The 24,773-nt window shown below is 44.3% G+C and overlaps 1 protein-coding gene across 1 annotated transcript in view; it reads right to left on the bottom strand.

The window, feature by feature from the left end:
• Window positions 1–24,473: 24,473 nt before the first annotated feature.
• LOC122788006 (keratin, type I cytoskeletal 10-like) overlaps window positions 24,474–24,773 on the bottom strand; it is a 17,977-nt gene continuing 17,677 nt past the window's right edge. Inside the window, exon 2 of the mRNA XM_044054933.1 lies at window positions 24,474–24,536. Coding sequence (XP_043910868.1) covers window positions 24,474–24,536 — 63 coding nt within the window. The remainder of the gene's footprint in view (window positions 24,537–24,773) is intronic.

Below are 24,773 nucleotides of genomic sequence, written 5' to 3' on the forward strand. Positions count from 1 at the left end.
TCAACAGGAAGTTAGCAAAATGGATGGATAATTGTAGATGTACACTGGGGGTCTTTACTGTGTCATGTCCAGACAGAGGCACAGCTAAGTAAATCATAAGTGGCCATAATATTCACATAGCAAGGGGTGGCAAAAGCCACATGCACTGTGGCTATGCTTACAAATGCCCTAGGGTGGATAGCCTAGTATGAACCCATGAACGTACTATGATACAAATTGTACGTAACACTAAGGATAACTCCAAGGCTGCTGCAACTGATGGTAGTAAGCGTGTTGTGAATTCCTGGATTTGCTCTGGATCACACAAATATTACAAACAACATACCAAACACACACACGTATTGCCAACATACATCCTGACAGGTGCAGTGCAACCCCCCCCCCATAATGCCAAATAACTTTCCCAGCAGATCGCTGCCTCCCTGACATTATGTCAGCCTTACCACAGAATATGTACCCAAAGAGCAGTGTACAACAACAGTGGGTGTTCTCAAGAAAGGTGTCGCCTGAATGGATACTAAAAACAACCGCCACAGATTCCTGAGAAGCTTGGTCTGCACAGCTATGGTAAGGATCAGCATGTACCGCAGACATAACGATATTGGGGATCTATTGACACCTGACCCTAGCCAGTGTGGGTTTATGAAGTGCAGACCCCGCCCCTAAACATGTGTGACTCAGTTGAAACAGTGACTGAGGTCACTGATGAGGGCAATGTGGCCCACACAGTGTAGCTGGACCTTGCAAAGCCTTCCATACAATACCCTATGTGTTCAATATAGATATGCTCACCAGCTTAAATATACACCCCAATGTCACTAGAGGGGTTGCAAACCAGACCAACAACAGAACTGACATGGCCAGACATGCTGTAGCCATGTCAGACTACAAACCACATATAACAGGCATCCCACAAAGCTTGGTCCTGGGACCTTTCCCGTCTGGTATATATGCCCCATAGTTACAGGTCAACATGTAAGGACTGTGCCTGAACATGTTTGCAGAGGACTACAAACCGCCTAACATATCTGACACTCCAGCTGACACAAGTGCCCCACAAAAGGGCCACATAGAAAAAGACAACCGGTGCCATAGCCATGTCAGCATGTGAAATGGAGACAACTGTATAGTCAGCCTCTGTGGATATACAGTAATTGACCACCAATGACCACATAGGTGTTAACTTATTACATACATCACATGTAATGACAGACCTGGGTACACAAGGGGATAGATATCCTGCATAGGACAAACATGTGGCTGTAGTGTTAACAGAAACAATCCATATACCAACCTAATCATAAACGTTATGACATCTAGATAAGGGGAGGTCATTGTGGTTCTGCAGTTATCCTTCATCAGCATTACAAATGACCACAACAGCCCCTGTGGGGTGTACCTCAGCAGACACCTCCATCAACTGTAAAGTCCACAACAGTACCTTACCAGGAGTATCAAAGAGCTTGAACACATGTAATGTGTTGCCTGATTAAACAGAGTGCAACTCCACACACTGCCATGCTGGCCACCCAGACGCAAGCTATGCCTGATGTAGAAAGCCATGTCCAAGCTGGAATCAATGAACATGCTGCACCTTGTACAATCTGAATGGCAGTGAGCTATGCACATGAGGGACCTGAACCCCAGCACTGACATACATAGGACAAGCTGTACTGCATTATCCATAACACAGAAGCCACCCCCACACATGAGTAAACTACCAGTACAGGTTATCCGTAGAGTCACTCATTGATTCTCCTCAACAGGAATCTTAATGAGTGGATGGGAGATGGAAGGTTTACCCTGGGTATCAATGTTATGTCACAGGTAGACAGAGGCACAGTATACTACACAAGACATATGTCATGGCAAACTACACTTACATTGTGTCGAAGGACAAACACACTCTCAGACTAGCATTAGAAATGGCCTAGGGCACATCGGTAGTGTTTGCCAATGTACACCTATGTTGTGGAATACACTACTGATGTTGGATGAGGCTGTTGTAAGTAGTTCATATCCAAGCATAATGCAACATGGTCAGATAGGTTCATAGGTTTATACTAGGCTATCTGCCCTAAGGCAGGTATAAGCCCAGCCCAGAGTTTTGTGGCGTACGCCACCCCTTATATGGAAACAATAGTGTGCCCACTAGTTTGTCGTGCCTCTGTCCAGCAGTGGCACAGAGACGGTCCCCGGGGTAAACCTATGATCTCCCATCCACAGGTAAAGATTCCCCTTGAACAGAGCCAGTGAGGTGCTCTGCCTCACATGGACCAGGATTGTATTCCACAGCATAGGGAGTCTCTGAGTGATAAATCTATCCCTCCAATATGTCCTACTTATATCCCTGCTAAGGTTTAGGTCACTTGCCCTAGTGGTTCTGGTGGATTTGGCGATTTTGAGGTGGAGCATGTCCATTACTTCCTGGTTGGACATGGCCTTGCATGTCAGGATGTTGCAGGTTGGAGTGTCTTCAATCTGGCAGCATATGACAGATGTTGGAGACCCTTTATCCTTTTGGTGGGGGACTTTTGGGGTCTCTCTGATTGCTGCAGATGTCAGGTGAGATACATCCAGAATGGGGCATTGTACTCGATCATTGGTCTGATAAGTGAAGAGTACAGGGGAACAATGACCCCACTAGATCTGGATGTGAATCCCTTCCTGATCAGGTGGGCAATGTAGAAGGTCTTTCTAGCCATGTTAGCAATGTGAGTGTCAGGAGAAAGGCCACTGTCAACCTGGGTCCCCAGGTCCATGATAACCTCCTCTGTGCTTACAGGATTGCCACCTATATGGTAGTTTGGGGTTACCTTGCTTTTCCCGCAGGGTATGACTATACATGTTTTGGCATTTAACGTCAGGCCATGGCTCTGGCACCAGCTATCAGTGTCTGTGAGTCCCTTCTGAAGGATATCCGTGTCTGATGCACTGTCCACTATGGTGCCCAGTTTGCAGTCATCTGCAAACCTTGTCAGCCAAAGTCCTCCCATGTTGGCCTGTACCTCTGAGAAGTAGATGACGAACAATAGGGGGCCAAGGACTGAGCCCTGTGGGACACCACTTGTGACCAGCTTGGAGTCTGACATAGCGCCAGCAACTCTAATCCTGTGGGTCCTGTCCTTAAGCCAGTTTGCAACCCATCTTGTGACATATGGGTTTACATTTAGGTTGGTAGGTCCTTCTACAATACCCAAGTGGTGTATTGTGTCGAAAGCCTTTGCAAGGTCAAGGTAGGCTGTATGGACTGCCCTTCCCTCAGCAATGGCCTTAGTGACTGTTTTGAAGAAGTCGACCAAGTTCAAAAGGAATTATCTGCCCTTGACCAAGCCAAACTGGGACGGGTCCAATGTCCGCATGTCCCCTATATCTTTGTTTATGAGCTCCATTATGATCCTCTACATAGCTTTGCAGACTAGACTTGTTAAGCTTATGGGGTGGTAATTACCAGGGTCCGTAGAGGCACCGCCTTTGTGCAGATGTGCACAACTGGACCCTAACCAGGCTGTTGTGCACACTATGGAAATGTAAAGCAGTGATAGGACTAAAGCCCAGGATACTGACCACCACAGTGAAAGTACTGAACCACTACACTATACAGTACTACAGTGTTAGGTCAGTATGAGCGGATGTTGACAATTGTGTGCAAAGTATCCCATGCAAAACCTGCAGGCACAGTATACTCCCTGTTGTGTTCACACAAAAAGCATTTGGACAGTAACTACACAACATGGCACAGAACACACAACCATAAACTGGAGGTATTTGTTGAAGGTCACACTCATCCACAAATGTGATGGGCTGCAGAGTTCAACATATGGAAAGCTCACACTGGGCATGCTCACACACTTAGATAAATGTGACATCTTTCACACAACATGCCATGGGAAGGCTGAACTGAGCATGCTCACACACTTAGTCCAAATGTTACTCTTAGCAACTGTGAAAACACACCACAGGATGCTCATTCCACTTTCTAAACTCTGATGATGTCAGCACCCTATAAGTATATCAGGGGAAAAAAAGCTTTCAGTAATGCGAATAGCACGCTCTGCTAATGCTTCTGTCACTAGTGTCATAACATAATTAGGCAGGGGTTTGAATCCGGCAAGAGTGTATGAAGGGGTGTAAGTGTGTATGAAAGGAGCATCCCTTTTGGCAGCTATGTAAACACACCACAGGATGCTCATTCCACTTTCTAAACTCTGATGATGTCAGCACCCTATAAGTATATCAGGGGAAAGGAAATCTCTCAGCAATGCGAATAGTGCGCTCTGCTAATGCATCCGTCTCTAGTGTCACAACATAGTTAGGTAGGGGTTTGAATCCAGCAGGTGGCAAGTGTGTGTGAAGGGGGGTAAGTATGTATGTAAGGAGCATCCTTTTTGGCAACTGTGAAAACATACCACAGGATGCTCATTCCCCTTTCTAAACTCTGATGATGTCAGCACCCTATAAGTACATCAGGAAAAAGGAAATCTCCTAGTAATGCGAATAGTGTGCTCTACTAATGCATCTGTCTCTAGTATCATAATTAGGAAGGGGTTTGAATCCAGCAAGTGTGTGCGAAGGGGGGCTAAGTGTGTATGACAGATGTATCCCTTTTGGCAACTGGGAAAACACACTACAGGATGCACATACCCCTTTCTAAACGATATCACAATTATTTATGGCTTTTGATTACAGACATGCCACGTGTGTTTTGCCCACACAGAATGCCCATGTGTGCAGGTTGTCTCTCACAATAATGCATGACAATGATTAAACCAGTTATGGCAATGCAAACATGATGTATGTGTGTGCCAAATACACATATGTACCTGTGACCTTCAATAGTTACCATGTGTGATGCCTGCCACATGTGAATACATGGTATTTGCACAAGGTAACATTATGACTGTGGTCTTCTGTGCAGGTGCTGCATGTGGGATGTGTATATACAGTGTGAGATGTAGATGCTATCAGCCTAGTAGTGAGGGATACACACCTGGTCTGGGGCATATAGTCTACCTGTTGTTGATGAACAGGTGCTGCATGTTTTCACCTGTTGTGGGAGTAGTAAGATGTTATTCCATAGCAATGCAGTGACCGCATGCTAAGAACCATTCAGCTAGGGTGTTGTAGCTACAGTAATTCATTAGCATTCAGTAATATGTCAGAATCCCTAGTGAGGGTCTGATGCCAACCAAGGTCAGGGTTCTACCAGCCTGTGTCACTTGTTCAGTGATCCCTTCCATGTTCCCTATCATGTATCCCAGTGAGGGACATCCCACATCAGCTGTGGTGGCATGGACAATGACTGAGTCATATGTGTCCATGCATCTGACTGACCTGTATGCTTGTGTTATGTGGTGGACCATAGTGCCCCATGAGCATATCACTGTGACCTACACCTTGTCCAGCCTGGTGAGCATGTCCTCACTGTACTGGACAATAAAAGTACCTAACACAACTGCAGCAGTAGTGTTGTATAGCTGTACAGACTGTGCTTGTTTGGCACACAGGATTTGTGTGCTATGTGTTATCGTGCTGTGTGCAGGCCTAGCGTATGCCTGTGTGCCAGCTGCAGAGGTGTCTGCCAGTCATGCAGGATGCTATCCTTAGGCTCCACGAATGGCCGGTGTGTTTCCATGCTTGTATTGCTGTCAGTGTAGGTCCACATCAGACTGGTATTGCTGTCACTGTAGTATTTCATGCCACCTGACAGGTTATGCCAGTACTGGGTTCAGAGTGCTTAGTCCACAGTTTGGCCATGTGTTTCCATCTCATACATGTGTTGTACATCCATGGGTAGGGGATAGGGTTGACTGTGTACATGTGGCAGCTGTGACATTACTACATGACTCACATATTCCACAACTGTACCATAGAGGTGACTGACAACTGACCCTTGCACATGCTACCATAGTATTGAGATTGCATTGGTGATTAACAGCACATAGGGCCAATGGTGAACAAGATACATAGGTCCATAGGTTCATACAGGAATGTCTGCCCAGGGCATGTATCCACCTAGCCAGAATGTGTGTGGCTTTCACCATGCATTGTAAATCTATCTCGCTATGCCCTTTTCCAAGGTTAGTATACTGTGCCTCTGTCTAACAGTGACACATACGTGATACCCAGGGTAACCCTACAATGTCACATCCAGTCATTAATATCACTCTTGAAGATAGTCACTGAGTGACTGTGCCTAACCTCTATTGGGATAATATTCCAGAATGAAGGGAGCCTCTGAGTTATGAATGTGCCCCTCCAGCATGTCCTATGTATATCACTCCTGAGGTTCAAGTCTTTCCAGCATGTATCCTGATGGGATCTGGATATTCTGAGGTACAGCATGGCCATTAAGTGAGGGTTTGACATGGCTTTATATGTCAGGCACAGATTGCCTATGAAGAGGCAGTATGCCACTGAGTAGAGCTGCTGTTTCTTTAACCAGTCAGTATGTGGCATCTGTTTGAGCCCTTTGATCCTCTTGTCGAGGTACGTATGTGGTCTTTCCAGTTGCTGCAGGTGTCTGGTAAGGTGCATACCAACAGGGTCATTATAGTCAATTATAGGCATGATGAGGGATGAGTAAAGGGGCACACTGTCCTCCCCTGATCTACATGTGGATCCCATCATGATGATGTGGCCCATATAAAATGTTTTCCTAACCACTTTGTCCATGTTGTTGCCAAATTGTAGAATGCTAGCAACCTGTGTACCCCAAGGTCCATAATTCCTTCGTCTGCACTTAATGGATTAACACATATGTGGTATTTTGTGGTCACTTTGTGTTTGACAAAGGGGATGACTATACACTTTTTGTCATTCACCTTGAGGCCATGGCTGTGGCACAAGTTATGTGTTTGCAAGAGGCCCTTTTGGAGGATGCATGTGTTAGCTGGAGAGTTGATTATGGCGTCCAGTTTGCAGTCATCTGCGACTTGCTCAGCCACAGTACTTCCATGTTGGCATGTACCTATGATAAATATATAATGAACATGACAGCTCCCAGGGCTGAGCCTTGTGGGACACCACTTGTAACTGGTTTGAGGCTGACATGGCTCCAGCAATTCTAACCATGTGTGTTCTGCCCTTGAGCCACTGTGCAATATCCATAGTGACATAGGGGTTAATATTTACACTGGTGAGCTTCCCTAGATTGCACAAGTGGGGTATTGTATCAAAGGCTTATGCAAGGTCCAGGTAGGCTGTGTAGACCTCCTTCCCCTTAACAGTGGCCTTGGTGACTGTTTCAAAGAAATCAAACAGGTTTGAGAGGCAGGATCTGCCATTAACAAAGCCAAACTGTGTATGGTGACATGTCTGTAGGTCCCCAATATCTATATGTGTGAAGTTCATGATGATCCTTGCCATAGCTTTGCAGACCAAGCTATTCAGACATATGGGGCGAATAGTGTCCAGGATCCGTTAAGGCACCACCTGAATGTAGAGGGACCACTGTTGCTGTAAGCCACTCTTTGGCTACATATCGTGTAGTAAGGCTGGGATTGAACAGTAGTGTTATGTCTGGGTGTAGCTCTTCTTGTGGTTCATGTAGGACACAGCCTGGGACACTGTCTGGTCCCATTGATGCAGTGTTTATTGCTTTGGAGAGGGCAGCTCTTACCTTAGCATCTGTGATGTCGGGGGGCAGCACTCTGCTGGGAGACATATTTGCCCTTTTGGTGTGGTGGGGGGGAGAAGGTAGCAGTGAACCTGTCCACTAGGATGATGGCAATGTCTGTGTGTTTTGTATTTCGTGTGACATCTTGGATTACCTCTGAGCATATCTGGGTATTACCACCCAGGTTCCTAACATAACTACAGAAAGCCTTGTGATTATCCTAAGTGGCTTGTGGAATCTTCTCTCAAAGATGGCCTTAGACAATCGTATGACTGCCTGTAGTTGTCTTCTAATACTCATCAGTGATGCCTTCACATTTTGGGAGTTAGTTGTATCATGTAGTGGCTTCATCCTTCTATTGTATAGTTTATTTATGGCTGGTGTCCGGCACACAGGACGTCTGCCTTTGGAGGATTGGTTCATGCTTTCATATGTGGTTGCATGATCCATGCATTCCTGAATGTGTCCATAGAATGCCTTTATACAGGTATCTGCACTCTGGTCCATATTTACAACAGGCCTGGGGCCTTTGAAGGTTTCCACATCATTTATGAGGGGTGTGAACATGCTTGACATGAGCTGTTGACTGACGTCCCGCCCTCCAGACTGAGCAAGGTGAGGGTCACATTTAGCTACCTGTCGGGTGATAGAATGTGCCAAATAACACAGGCTCACAGGTCACTCGACAGCAAGTACAAGTATGAGGCAGTCATTGTCCATGCTGGCGCAAACAACCTGAGACGTACCTCCCTGGACCACATGGAAAGAGACACAGAGGAGCTCTTACAGCACCCTCTCAAACTCAGGACTCCCACACAGCCTTCATGTTCACACAGGAGAGTATAGATTTCTCTGCAAACACCATCATACTGGGTGACGTCAGCTACCCAAACATAGACTGTGAACATTACACAAGCCACAATACCCAAGCTCTAGGGTTCCCATAGATCAGACACTGTTTAGCTATGGAACAGGTAATCAACCTTCCCACAAGAGGGGCAGATATACTAGACCTGATCATCACAAACATGAGTACAAAATGCTCACCACTGGAAGTATATCCCTCATTGTTGCAATCGAACCATATACTAATCACACTGGAGTACTGGATCCCCCACATATGCAAACCTCGAACACATCGATGTGTGTGTGGGAAATGCCCCTATTAGCAACTGTGACAGTACACTACAGGATGCAGATTCCCCTTTTGAAACACTGATGATGTCAGGACTCTATAACTATATTACCTGAATTAAAATCCGCTAGTAATTTGTATAGCACGCTCTGCTAATGCGTCTTTCTCCGGTGTCATAACATAGTTAGGTAGGGGTTTGAATCCTGCAAACGGAATGTATGTGTGTTAGTATGAGTGGGGTTTGTGTGTGTGCATAATGCTGGGAGGGATAAGTGCCTTTTGCCGACTGGGAGAACATACTACAGGGTGCACATCCGTCCTCCTACACACAGATGATGTCAGCACCCTCTAAGTACAGCATTAGAAATGATTTCTCCTACTAATGCAAATAGCACACTCTGCTAATGTGTCTGCCTCTACTATCATAATACAGTTAGGTAGGGGTTTGAATCTTGCAAATGGAAAGTATGTGTTTTACTGTGGGTGGGGTTAGTGTGTGTGCACAATGGTGGGGGTGGGATGTGGCTTTTGCCAAATGGGGCTATGCACTGCAGGGTGCACATTTCCCTTAACAAGCAGTGATGTTGACAGCACCCTATACAAACAAAACTACAAAAGAGAAGGTGGTGGTACCAATAACACATGTAAGGTAACACTTCTTCAAGTAATGTCCACCAAACGAAGTAGGATAAATGAACAATCCTTTTACTCTATACAAACAACATGACAACAGACAACTGCCAGTACTCAGTATAGTGTTACATGCTACTGTAACACGCACATGTACCACAATATACCTAGATAGTGTTTTGAAGCCTGAATGTGGCAAGTGTGTGGATGTGGGATGTGTCTGTGTGTGCATTTCCGTATGGGAAACATGTTTGATGTGGCAATCAGGGTACCACAGTACCTGATGCACATTACACCTTTGAACTAATGAGGTTGCCTGCACCCTGTGAGTACAGGTAGAGAGGAGGAAATCGGTAGTAATCAATATAGTGCACTTCTCAAATGTGTACCTGTCATGTATCGACAGCTACTCATGTAGGGTAATAAATAATGGGAATGGCAGGTGAGCGTGTGCATGTGTGGGGGTAGCAGGGTGTGTGTAAATGCATGTGTGACAGAACAGATACATATAGCTGAATCTACATAACAGCACATGATGCGCATTCCCATAGTCAATGGTAGCATGTGATGGTGTGCAGCTGGTACACTTTAAGTAGTATGGGTGCAGATAACAATTGAGGACATTCATAGAGTTACTGCAGCAGGACTGCTGGGATATACACACAATCATAGTGGAACAGTGAACAGTTACCAACATGTTACTACTTATACACATCTATGTAGTCACCCTGTGCATCAGCAACGTGTTTACCTTTTCCTGCACCAATGTTGTAGTATGCAGGAGGTGGCACAGTGTCATCATATGCACAGGGTGTGGGTTAGGTATGTCCAGGCCAGCCACTGGTAACACCAATTGACATGTGTGTGTATGTGTGTTTGTGAGGGGCAGCAGTACAGGGTGGACCGGTGCTGGTGCAGTGTGTGTGTGTATGTGTTTGCCCTAGGTGTTAGATTTCTGCATGTGTGTAAGCACGCACACAGTCCCACATAATGGCTGCCATGTACAGGGTTTTGTGGACAGCCACAGACTGCACCTGTCAGGTCATCCAGATCAGTGTCTGTGGGCACGGACACGGTACCTGAGCCTGGCAGGGGTGCTACGGGCCGTATCCGGTACTAACCCAGACTGGGTACTGTCATCGGAAGCGAGGGTGTGTTGACTGGACACAGTTCCCTGTTGGGACTGTCCAGAGCCACATGCACGTGGTCTCCTGGGGCGTCCTGATGACAGCACAGACCCAGCATTGCTGGGGCTGGTGCTGGCACTTGAGGTGTGTGAGTGGGCCTGTTGTCGTCCGCGGCCACTGCCAGCTGATGCTGTTGCTGGCATACGGCCACATCGACATTGCAAACGCACACCATCGCCCTGGCCCATGGACATCTGGTTGTGGAGCAGCTGTTGTATGTCCCCACAACGTCTGTCAACGACATCTGTGAAGTTACGGATAGCATTCGCAACGTCACGCATGCCGTCTGTCATGGCTGTGCGACATGCTCTCAGCTCCCTCAGACCCTGTCTGATGTACCTTTCTATACATGCCTGTGCCTGCATAACAGTCTGAAACATAGTGGAGGTTGACATACCTCCTTGGGCACATCGGCCAGAGGCAGTACAGCCATGGATGCCCCCACGAGAACCCATGGGTGACTGTCTGCGTGGTACCATTGGAGGACCCTGCTCATGGCTGCTTTGTGGGGATGCATGTACCACAGGTACCACATTACCCTGATCTATGCCCACTGCATACTGTCCATCACCTAGGGACAATGGTGACAAAGGATGTAACGGCAGGATGACTGTGCGCATTGAAGGGGTTGACAGCTGTGTACTGTCACTTGGCTGACCAATGGTGGACCCAGACACACCTTCCTGCACCATTACAGACATTTCATCATCATCAGTACCTGGGGCACAAGATTCAGGTTCCCTGCTGCAGGTCACCAGAGCAGCACCAGAACCTACGGGAGGAAAACAGGGAACACAGATTACAGTCTCAACACATATTTGACAGAGATGCACTTCAATACTAATGCACACATTCAGAAATGGACACATGCATTCATGGACACAAACACACATGCACACATGGGCACAGGCACACTCGCACACATGCACAGCCCACAGTAAACACACACATCAGTACTGTGTTACACTACTCTTACTATTGTTAAACTGTGTATTGCAGGTATTATTAAACACACTCACCAGCATGTATATGACAGAGTTACACTACTCTTACTAGTATTATAAATTGTTTTTCAGGTAATGTTAAACACACTCACCAGCATGTATGGCCTGCCTTATTGCTAGATGGGAGGGACCTGGAAATATGAAGAGAGTAATGTCAGTGGGCACAAGTGTGCCATTTGTTTTGCACATGATACAGTACAGTAGTACACTAGTTCCCTTATACACATCAGCTGCTCATAATGTCTGTATCACACATGCACAATTACATATCATGATGACAGATACATACCACATGCACACCTTATGCGTGCATGAAGTAACAGTGTACAGAACAGCAATATGTACATACAAGGAGTTAACTCTAATCTCACCCTTACCTCTCTTCAAACAACTCAAACTGTACTTCCAAAACCACTGGCTTTGTTCTTGTAGTACTCCAGGCTAACGTCCCTCTCCACACCCTCTCTTTACCTTTAACCCCTCATTGTGCATAAAAACTAGCTTCTACCCTGTTTCTTTTCCCTTGATGTCCTTCTATGCTCTGACCTACTTCTCCCATCCCTCCCACCTCCTCTTGACTGTCTTCCTTCTTTTCCTCACTTCCCTTCTTGACTCCTGCCTCTTCCCTATTATTTTATCTTTCATACTCCTTCTACTTCTCTACCCTTCTGAGATTTAACTATTATCTATATGGCTTTTGCCTTATTGCATAACCGTTATGTTTTAGGTAGAATTGGTTTGAAACCGACAGTACATTGTGTATGACTTTAAACTGTTTTAGTTGCTTAAATGTATGTTGATTTAATGAACAAGCTGGTTTATATTTCTATTATTTTGGATGTCTGTATTAACAACTTGTCTGTCTGCCTTTAGTATGTTATGTGTGGAGCTTTTCTCCCCAGGCCTCTACTGAAAATGGACATATATCCAGCTAGACTATCTCGGTCAACAAATGTAAAACTAATAACAATAAATAAATATGGCATCTTACCTGCACGCTTGGTGTCTTGCTGCTGTGTGGATCCAACCTCCATCATGATGCGCGACTGATGCTGTTGTTGTTCTGGGGCTGGATCCACAACACTTAGCAGTAGCCCCTCCTGTCTGGTGAGGGGGGGATGTGTGGCCACCCCCCCCACCTGTGGCAACCTGTTGCCTGCGGAAATCTGCAGCACACTGGCAGACATTTCTAATCAAATCACTGCAGTGATGTCTCACCTGCTCATATGTCCTATCATGCATGCCAACATCATTTATCCTGCTAACAAGATTTTGCCACAGTGCAGACCTCTCCTGCTGATTCTGGGTGGTGCGTGAGAACAGGATGGCATAGTCACGCACCAGGCTCTGGTGGATCACTTCATCCTCTGCAGCAGAATATGCGGGGTTCCTTTTCGGAGCCATGTTCCCCTGGAAAGGTACACAAACAGGTTATCAGCATAGTATCTCAGCAATACATGGTACACATTCTATACAGGGAGTATTAAATTGTACTTTTTACTGCTTGGTTGTAACTTGATTAAAGTGTAGCTATCATTCTAAGTCATTTGGACTAAGCACTTGGTCTTCAGACCAGTTGTTTTACATTAGGGAGGTTTGTGGCAAGCACTGTGGTGGCAGGACACATATCTTTCATCCTTTGAAGTTGGGAACTGCTGATTGAGAGCCCAGTGTCCAAGTGTATTAGTTTTGGTATAGGCAGTTGGCCTTCAGGCCAGTTATTTAACATTAACAAGGTTTGTGGTCTGCACTCTTGTGTGACAATAGGCTGTACTCTGCCATTCATAGCTGGGAACTTCTGGTTTCAGGTTTATAGTGCCTGCATATTTGAGCTGTGTCTTACTGACATTGGTACACCTTGTTTGCTGTAGCAAACACTACATCCAAGCCTCCTGAATCTAGCTTTGTTTATATGCTTGTTATTTGTTAGCTTGTTATTTCACTGGTACGCTACTTCCACATAATACACAGCTTCTCAGCACTTCTGTGACTCACTACTGATATCTGCATTGCTTACTGTACGTATTTCCATGTTACACATGACAGCAAGTGACTGCTTGTCATTGTTGCATTTACCTAATTGTAACACATTGCACTTAGGTTACCTGGCACTTGCTCACTGAAGCTATTATATCAGTCAGCAGTAGTAGGTAATATCAGTACACCCTCACTCCCCACTGGACCTTGTTTTCAATTATTACGGAATTCACAATAGTATTCTAGCATGTCCAAAGGTCAGTTGTCAGTCTCCTCCCCAGTCCAGCTGGTGAGTGTGGTAATCCAGAGGCAATGTTATAACAGCTGCATGTACACAGACAAACCCCTCCTCCTAACAACAAATTCAAACACATGTGAGTGATGCAACCGTATACCAAACTGGAGGCTAGGCTCTCTCTACTCAATACTGCCTTAGTCAGGTGGAGAAGGAAACCACACTCACTACACTTCCAGTCTCACATAGACCTACCACAACAGCAAAACTAACACATGATCACACATGAACATACTCGTAGGCTCAGACTACAGGTCTGCCTATGCAGCAGAGACCTCCAAAGCAGACACCCAAGCAACCACTACCACGGAAACAAACACGTGCAACACATATCTCACAAAGCCAATGTGCTGAACACTCACAGCCCTTAACAGTAAACAACACACCTCATACACCTGTACTAGGTGCCTCTATCATCAGGCACACTGACATCACGTTCACCAGGCTTAACGAGGTGAGGGTCACAGTGTGCAGCCTGTCGGGCACTACGACCACATAACACAAACACTCAAGTAACTCCAAGGCAAGTACAAGTATGACTCACTCAATGTCCATGCTGGTGTGAATGACCTGACACATACCTCCCTGGACTACATGACATGAGACAGTAAGGAGCTCTCTGAGCATGTAGCCCAAGACAGTATGACCCTGACCTTGGTAGCATCTTACCCTCACCAAGAATGATGCCACAATATCAAGGCACGATGATCCCTTCCAACAATTGACTGACGTACTGGTGTCATTCACAGGTGTGCCAATGCCTGTCATCTTGGGGTGGTATGCTGTACAAGCCACAATGCTTTGCTAGGGACAGCTTGCACCTGTCACCCCTGGCCTATTGGATTTTGGCAGAGGCTTTTGCTACACCCATAGTGCCTGTATTAGGCAAGGCTCATAAGGCAAACCCACATCCATTCGTATCACAAAGGATGAGGAAGTAAGAGTGATGCTATTCAACACCAGAAGTCTAGACCTCAGGATGCACGCACTCAAAACCCTACTTAGCATTATGGTCATCGATATCTGTGAAGTAATATAAACCTGTTTCAGGTTTCCCAGGAGCACACCAGCACTACCAAGTTATACCTGTTACCATTCTTGTCGGCCCCAACACTTGGACCAGACAACAAAGGAGGGGGAGTATCAATATTCAACGCAGATTCCCACACCTCCACATTGGTGGCAAAGTACCACATAGGTGTTAGGCCATTGAGTACAAAAGACGTAATTGGGGACCTGGGGAACAAACATGATAGCAAACTGTCATTTGTCAACCACATGGCCAACATGGATTGAAAGACATGTTATATAGCCCAGCTAATCATGAGGGATTCACATGTACGGCAGGGGAGGTCATTGTGCCTCTTTACTAATCCATCATCAGGCCTATAATTGCGTACAATGCACCTTTTGGGATGTACCTAACCAGACACCTACAGCAACTGGTAAAGGCCAACAGTACCTCATCAAGAGGATCAAAGGGCTCAAACAGATGCCATATGCTGCCCAGTTAAAGGAAATCCAGCTGGACTCAGTGGCATACTGCCTGTTCAGAGGCAATCTGTGCCTACCATATATAGCCATGTCCAACCCAGAAGTAATGAACATGCTGCACCTCAGGAAATCAGAGTCCCATACAGCCACCTGCTCAGGAGACCTGAACCTCAGCACTGACATAAATAGGACATGCTGGAGGGGCATATTCCTAACCAAGAGGCTCCTTTCACTCTGTAATGAACTCACACTACAGGTTAGGCAGAGTCCCTCATTGACTCTCTTCCATAGGAATCTGGATGAGTGGATGGAGATCATAGTTGTACCCCGGGTATCACTTCTATGTCACTGTTAGACAGAGGCACAGTATACTAACGTCGGACAAGGGCATAGTAGCATAAATTGTAATTGGGTGGCGAAAGACAAACACATTCTACTAGGCTTATCAATGCCCTAGGGCAAATAGCCTAGTATGAACCTATGAACCTATGTGTACTGCTATAGTACTTCTGCCATATGTTGCATGTGTGTGTGTTGTGGGGGATGCACAGGTAATGGCCAGATATTTCTGCACAGGCGACACGTCTGAAACACTCTGGGTGTTCATCCCTACATACTGGATGTGTGTTGCCATCCAACCCTGTGATATGGACACACATTACTCAGCCTGGATATACATATCCCAACAACACCACAAGCACAGTACACTACCTTGCTATGTATGCATGTAATTACACAGTTATTCACTAATTAGGACTGTGATGCTATCCATGCAGCCCATTGGGCCAGTGGAAGCCACAAGACACACTGCTGGCTCCTTTGCAAAAGCTTACCACAGACATCCCACATAGTGCATGTACTGTGCACACACATATCTAACCCAGAACGTATGCACACCACTTATTTATCCTGTCCAGTGGACTACAGATACAGGCACATTGTATAACAATAGCAGGAGGTTACTGCAGCACAGGGCAGATTCACATGAAGGCAAGGCATCTGTGGTCATCAGTGTTAAGATGCTTCACATTCACCAAATGCACAGATATTGGCAACATTGTTGCAGACAGTTTAGGTGCAGGTACCCCCCCCCATTCTCCTACACATGTGGAATTAGTTATCACAGATGACTGTAACCTCCCTATCCTCTCACATGTCCAGGTGAGGGCCACCCTCAACATTGCAGAACACAAAGCATCACTGTTACGAAATGGTATCCCTGGATGTGTGCTACGTTCACCCCTGGAGGACATAGCACCACATGACCGACTGATATTAATCCCTGGCCATACTACAGGATATGTACCTGAACAGTGCCATACATACACAGTAGTCCCACACCAATGAGGAGTAACCTCTACTGACCCTGGTAACTACTGCATCATATGCACAACTGGCCTTGTGTTCTAAGCTATGGAAGTTTTAAGTATGGGCAACATGTACAGCAATATTACATATGTATATATTTCAGGACTATGTACACACAAGCTATCTCATGGACATACCTATAGATAGTGAACTATGATACATTTGGAGGTGTCACAGTAAACACAGTATTAACCTGCTATTTTGCATTACCTGTGTTTGTGGCAGCTGTTGCTGTGTCAGTGGTGCTGCTTGCTGCTTGCTGTTTGCTGCTGCTGCTGCTGGTTTTGCTGCTGGCTGTCTGTATATTTTTTTTATTTCTATCTCTGTCTCTCTCTCTCTTTCTCAGTAGGTTTGTGCAATGACTGTATTGCATGTGTGGAGTGTGGGTACTGGATGCTTTTGTAGGTATCTGCATAGGTCCATGTGATGGCCTCTGCACCAATTGTAAGGCAGCATTGGCTAATTGCATACAGCCAGTTGTGTACTGATTGCATGTCTCACTGTGATTTCAGGACAGTGCTATAAAAGGGTATGTGAGATAGGCGTTGCCCTTTCAGATTGTAAGGGCGTGGACCATGCTGGTATGCTGTTGACAATGTTCTGTGAGTGTGAAGGTTAGTACATCTCTCATGCTTCATGCTGTGTTGTGAATTCAGGTTGCTGCATTTCTCTCACCTGTTCCCTGTAGTGGCGTGTATGCATACTGGCGCCTCGACTATATTTCATATGTATTGCTATATATACATATGTGTACATATACATACTTTCATATATGTACATTAGCTGACAATATTGGGTACAAGCTAACAATTTGCAGGGCTGTTTCTGTTAACACTACACTAGTATGGGAATCCAGTAATTGGGACAGTAAAAGTCTGCCTGACATGCTTTGGGTAGTACACATACTATATTGCCTTTATCTTCATTCCTACTATTACATGTTCCACTTATTTAGCACTATATTCCTGTATGAGAGTCATGGCTTACTGGTAGGTCATACAGACTAGTGTTACAATGGTCTTGTGGTAGGGCCTACTAGTATGCTTATATTTTGCTTTCAAATTGAGTATAGGGCCTATCAATCAGAGTGCTGGGGGCACCTTTAAGCAGTTAAGGGGTTAGTAGGTCTCACAGGAGTCAGGCTGTGTTGCAGATTCTGGTTGCTGCATTTATTTTCACTGTTTCCTGTAGTGAGTGTGTATGGATACTGACACCTACCACTATATTTCATATGTATTAATATATATATATATATATATATATATATATATATATATATATATATATATATATATGTATGTGTACATATACATACTTTTATATATGTACATTAACTTACATTATTATGTACAAGCTAACAATTAGTAGGGCTGTTACTGTTAACACTAAACTAGTATGGGAATACAGTCGTTCAGGCATTACAAATCTACCTGACATGTACACATCCTATATTACCTTTATATTGATTCCTACTATTACATGTAATATTTATTTCAGCACTATGTTCTTGTATGAGAGTTATGGCTTAGTGGTAGGTCATACAGACTAGTGTTATCAAGGGGCTTGGAAGTGACAGTAGGAATTTGTTTCTTTCAAACTGAGTTTAGGACCTGGCAATCAAAGTGCTGAAGGCACCTTTATGCAGTTAAAATGGTTATTAAGTCTCACAGGAGTCAGGCTGTGTTGTAGATTGTGGTTGCTGCATTTATTTTCACTGTTTCCTGTAGTGAGTGTGTGTGAATACTGACACCTACCACTACATTTCACATGTATTAATATATATATATATATATATATATATATATATATATATATATATATATATATACACACATATGTGTACATATAATACTTTCATATATGAACATTACCTCACATTATTATGTACAAGCTAACAATTAGCAGGGCTGTTTCCGTGAACACTAAACTAATGTGGGAATCCAGTAATTCAAGCATTAAAATCTACCTGACATGCTTTGGGTAGTACACATCCTATATTACCTTTCTATTGATTCCTACTATTACATGTTATATTTATTTTAGCACTATGTTCTTGTATGAGAGTCATGGCTTAGTGGTAGGTCATACAGTCTAGTGTTACCAGGGTCCTGGGTTCGAGACTGACAGTGGGAATTTATTTTTCTTTCAAAATGAGTACAGGACCTGTCAATCAAAAGTGCCAAAGGCACTTTTAAACACTAAAACCAGGTCTGCTCGTTTGCGTGGAGCTCACGCATGCACTGGTGGTGAGCTCCGCACACAAGCTTACACCGCTATTTTCTTTGAAAAGAAAAAGGGGTGACAGGAAAGTGGTGAAAAAGGGGTCACAAAGAGGGTAAGACAGTAGGGAAACAAGCTTGGTATTTGCAGGAAGGATGTAGGTGAGGCCCATAGCTGCCCATGTCTTTCTCAGCAACAGCTGTGCATTTGTATGCAATTTGGTGTGACATTTGGAACCTTCCACCCTTGTGAGAGGTGTCAGGACAACATTAATACCTGTTGTACAGCCAATTGTAATTAACAGTTTCGATGTCCAGCGGACATGTGTGCAACATGGACAGCTATGTATGGAGCGTAATTTTTTGTGGGTACAGAGTGCCCTTTTTTTTGTTTTTTATCAGGTGAGAGTGGTATGTCAGGTGAGGTAGTCGGTATAGCTGGGAGGTAGGTTGGGTAGGTTAACAGACAAGACAGACAAGACACATACAGAGTGATTGTATGACACATGTGGGGGGGGTTACACAATTGACGGGGACGGAGGTTGGGATATCCATGCCACATGAGCCCACAGATGGCAACAGTGGAACTGATATCCCCACCCATAGGCAGTTGCCACTGTTCCTTCACAGCCCAGGACGGGGCTGTGCTGGGGCTGTGGCAGGACAACGGGCAAGCCATGGCTGTGCCACCCGGGCCTCAAGCTGGCGTAGGGGCCCAAGGACAGAGTCCTGGATCTCCCTTCGCACCACAGACCGGACACCTTGGAGGGTGAGTGGACATGCTCCTCCGGCCACGCTTGCAGAGGGGGGACGGGCCCCATCCCCTGCAGTGGTTCCACCTGAAGGTGGCACAGGGCCACCGGAGGAGGGTCCAGCCTGGGCACTAGTGCCAGGTGCACTCACCAGCTGAGGTGGGAAAGGTGGGTCCGCTGGGACCTGCCTTCCCAAGCGTTCTAGGTTTGTGTGTATGTTATGTTAGTTTGGGTTAGTGGCATATTATTCCATTCAAATTAGTTGTAACAGCATGCATTGGTATTCCCATTAAACAAACACCCAGATATTAACACCATTGAACAACGGGCATATCAATATCACATGCATTATTTGAACAGAAATACACAATTGAACAACATGCAGGGTTGATTAATGGCAACAGGCCATCAGGTTTGCCGGTTTGCAGGTATGACCAGGGCACATGCAACAACAGACATGCATATATTTTTGAAACAGGACAAATGTCCATGTTTAATGAAATGTTCACATACCAATATTTAGTGTTTTTTTTATTTGCTATTATAGGGTGGGGTGGAGAAAGAAAATGATGACACATTCATAAATTATACAGTCATATACATTTGTAATAGAAACACAATTAACTTGTGGGTGATACTTTCCCACTGATTCTTACTTGACTGTCATGCTAGACCTGTTACAGATACATCACTATCCTGGTTATTTTGAATTTGATCAGATACATCATCCTGCTACACTTTGATGACAGGGCAGGGGACAGCTATGGATGTTTAGTATGTCAGACAATCATTCATTCTATCTGCAAATTGCTGACTGTGATCACCATATACAGAGTTTGGCCTGAACATTCAAGAGTCAGACACACTGAAATCAGTTTGGGATGTTAACTTTTAATTCCCACATGCATTTATTTCTGTAGAACCACACTGAAGCTTATATATTCAGGTGCTATTATTACATTATTCATTGATACATGACCCTTTCTGTCACTCTCACACATCCTGCAATTTCACAGTTCAAGTTGGTACTTCTAGGCTTTGTTCACATATTAGACCTGTGGGGATTCCAACACTTTCCAGCAGCCTCACTTCTGTCATGATTCAGCATTTCAACAGGGGATATATCTCACCTGTGATTACCTCAGGTTCTGAAGCTGTACTCTTGAGACTACTGCAGGTTATACTACATTTAATTGATGGTGGGACATCTGTATTACAGCACTATTTATTTCTATCACTTATATTCCCAGTTTCACTTGCATACTGATGAACTTGTTGCAGCCATACCTGCAGACTTTTACTTGCTGCTTGCACATTCTATTACTTTTAATCAATACACTGCAATGTTCTGCTACGTGCTACACTATAATATTTATTTACAAGTACTAGGTGGGATTACTAACCTGCATGGTGGCGCAGCCACACCAGCCTCCGCTCATGTGCCATTCGATTCGCAGAGCAGACACCTGCAGCTGTAATACAAAACAAGTAATATTGGAATACACATCTCCTTGGTATCAGCTAGTTGAATTCCTTACATACATAAGTAAAATGTAACTTACTCAGTAGTGGGGCGTTGGGCATATCCCTGGCCTCCTGGATCCATTGGGTCAACTGGTCTTGCTTACGTCGCTTTAGGTCCGCATGGTGGTGATGGACCTGCTCACCAGTGCATGGAATGCCAGTAGCACTGGTCATATCATGAGCCAACTGGTCCCATGCCTCCACCCTGTACGCTCCCCATGAGACCTGGCCCTGCATGAGTTGGGCTTCATGATGGTGAACTAGGAGCCAGACCATGTATCTGGACTCCTCAACGCCCCACCGCTGTGCTCGAAAGCAACGTCCCTCCCCTACTCCACTCATTCTGCCTGCAGGTCTATTCTACAATCGTTTATGCTGTGTATTCCCGTCTATGGGGCTTATATATGCCGATTTTCCCGCACATTTCTATGATTGGCCAGTTTGGAATTGTATCTACTTCACAGAAACTGCTTTATCATGCTCCATTTTGGCTTATATCCTATTTATATGCTATTTCTGCATTTTTAAGTACTGCTGTCATGGTTTAGTACCTCGACTCTAGTGCATGGTATCCTGGGTTCGAATCTGACCACTGACTTTTAAATTTTATGACTGTCTGGAAATGACTTCAGAACCTGTCAATCATTCATGCCAAAAGCACTTTTAAACACTTTAAAACCAGGTCTGTGCTCGTTTGCGCTGGATTACACCTTAATTGGCTAGTAACACACATGTTAAACGTAGCACAGCTAGTTGCACACAGTTTGAGCCTGTTAAACCAGTCCTTAGCTATGGGCAAGCAGTTTGCAGTTTGTGAAACACTACTTAGCTACGGGCACTCTGTCTCACTGCAGTTTAGCTATCAGTACATTTCTAAATATTTTTATTATTGTATTACTTGACAACATATGCTCCATTTCATTCCATTTTACAAAAGGGAATACTTTTACATTTGTACAATACTGTCAGGGGCCTTTTTAGTGCTTATTTAAAAAAAAAAATGGTTGTTGTGTGGGCTCGAACTTTGCCTGCCTGCTCTCAAGCCAACAACTCTACCGCTATGCTATTACTTCTTGGCTTACTTTGCATATTTAGTTCTTATATCCTTTTCCACTGACTGCTAACTGCAATTGCGCTAGTAGCACACCCAGCACCTTTCACAGTAGCACACATTTACGGGGTTTAAAAAAAATTAAACATTTTTTATTTTCGTTTTACAACATCTGTTCACTTTTTACATTGCTGGCCTGTGGGGGCATGTGTTGTGTAGTGTGGTTATTCACATTTTCATGGCTTCCCTCGTGGCTGTTTACTTTCAGCCATTCTAGACTTCTGGGGGCGTGTCTACGGACACGCCCCCTACTCTCTTACATGGACCGTGTAAGAGTTACAGTGTGATTCAGCATGCCTCATGCACCTCATGCATATGCATGACATGCTGACATCACACCGTTTAACTGCAGCCTCCGTGTAAGAGTTATAACTCTTACACGGAGGCTTCCTGAATCCTGCCCAGTGCTTAGAAGTGTCTTCATACTTTATTATCGCTCACATTAAATATGTCTTATGACTACTGTGGAGGGGTGTCAGGTATGGGAATCATGGGTATGCAATAATGGGCCTAGGTGCCTAGGTGTTGGTTGGCACAGATTTATTAGGTCCGCCCCATGGGAGTGATTAATATTCCTATGTGGGTATAGCACACGCCTATATCTTCCAAAAATGAAGAACCCATATACTGGATATTGTGTAAACCATTGGGGGAAGATGTAGGGACTTATATCAGTGTCATGTAAGCGATTATCATGGACGTACATGCGTACGAATAAGATGGTAACCATGCCTCTCAACCTTTCAGAATAAGACATCTGGACAAAGGCATATTAAAATAAGTACAAATAGGGACTATTTTAAATATTCCTCTTACAAAGTTAGAACATTGATAGAATAATGGATAATTCATTAGTATGAATGTTTTGAGGGTTATTAATTATAAAATACTAATGTCTATCATTATTACCTAACCTCACAATCCTTAATGACTTGCCACTAATTTACCAGAAAGGCACAACATTATGAAAAAATGAACAAAATTATAAGTCTAAGTTCTGGATATTTACCCAAAATATGCACAGTTGGGAGGTATGAAGGTAACCCTGTCCTAAATAAACATACAGAACTAGTGATATTAGGTGGACAGGTGTGAAGAAAGACGTAATAACAAATGACAAAACATATATAAGTCAAAAGCATGTACCTCAATAAATGTGAATGAATACTTATGCTCTGTGATAGTCAATGTGGAACGTTAATAAAAACAAAATAAATGTGCCCCTCAGGGTGTTATGCAGTGTCCCCGATACAGTGTTCAGTCTCCCACACTCGCATGTGAGTTCTGCCACTGACGGAAAGCGCAAATACCGGCGAACACATAAGGTAGATGATAGCATAATATGTTTTGATTAGCACCTGTTGGCTTTTGTGAGGAACACAACACTCTGGGCGGGTGTGTCCTGCAAAAGGAATGTAATGGCATCTGGCCTGTGATTTATTCTTGTGTGTAGTGGTGTAATAAAATGATATATCTTGTATCAGAAACAGATACATGATATAGGAAACAGTATTATCAACTATACTACTACAAGAAAAATCTGAAGGTATTAAAAGCGCTGAAGTAGTCAGTTTAGTATTGACTGCAGGTATGTGTTGACTTGTCAAATGTCACAACTGTATATATAGTAACTATAGGGCTGTCACCTTTACAAATGATGAAAGTGGCTGCTGCTCTGTAGAAATGTCAGACGTAGCAGGTCAAAACATACCTACAGCCATGCATACCCCACAAATAGACATATTAGCACACAGCAAAGCTTAGGCCAGGATTCATGGAGCCTTGGCCGGCGACGTGTACGAGTAGAGTAAGAGTAGAGCAAGGCAATATGTATGCCGAGCTATTCAGCAATATCCTGTAGTGTAGAGGCGTGTAAGACAGCCCCTAAAATGAACATTGCACGGACAATGATAGGATATGCAAATTACCCCATTTGTAGGTGAAAGCTATGCAAATGATATAAATTTGTGATACATGAAACAGTAAGCTGTCCGTGCAAGAGTAGAGTTATGTGCAGAAATGTACCCGGATGTACATTCTGCAAGTAGCTAAATGGAGCAATGTCAGCTGCAAATAAAGGATGAATTTAGTTGAAGAAGCATGCCAATGGCCAAATATAAGGCCAGTGGCATTTTTTTTAATTGCAAATTAATAAAACTCTATTTGTCCTCCCCCGATATCCAGTGTTTACGGGTAGCGCAGCAGCGCGAAAACGAGCTGCGCTGTCAAAACATGAAAAATATTTAAAATATACATACAAATTGTAATTTTAGTTAAAAGTTAGTTCGCCATGCAGGTGAATGGCAAGCTGAAGACAACATGGCTACTAAGTACTGGTTGCTATGTGTGGAAGCACTCTGTCAGAGATGTAACCAAGCATTAGTAGGCAATCTGATGTAATTGAGGCTGAGGATAGTGAATTACAATTTGTCATGCCATATGGGCCAAGCCACTAGTGT

Source organism: Protopterus annectens, chromosome 13.part0, assembly GCF_019279795.1.
Source record: "Protopterus annectens isolate FY-2018-M chromosome 13.part0, PAN1.0, whole genome shotgun sequence".
Taxonomy (NCBI): domain Eukaryota; kingdom Metazoa; phylum Chordata; order Ceratodontiformes; family Protopteridae; genus Protopterus; species Protopterus annectens.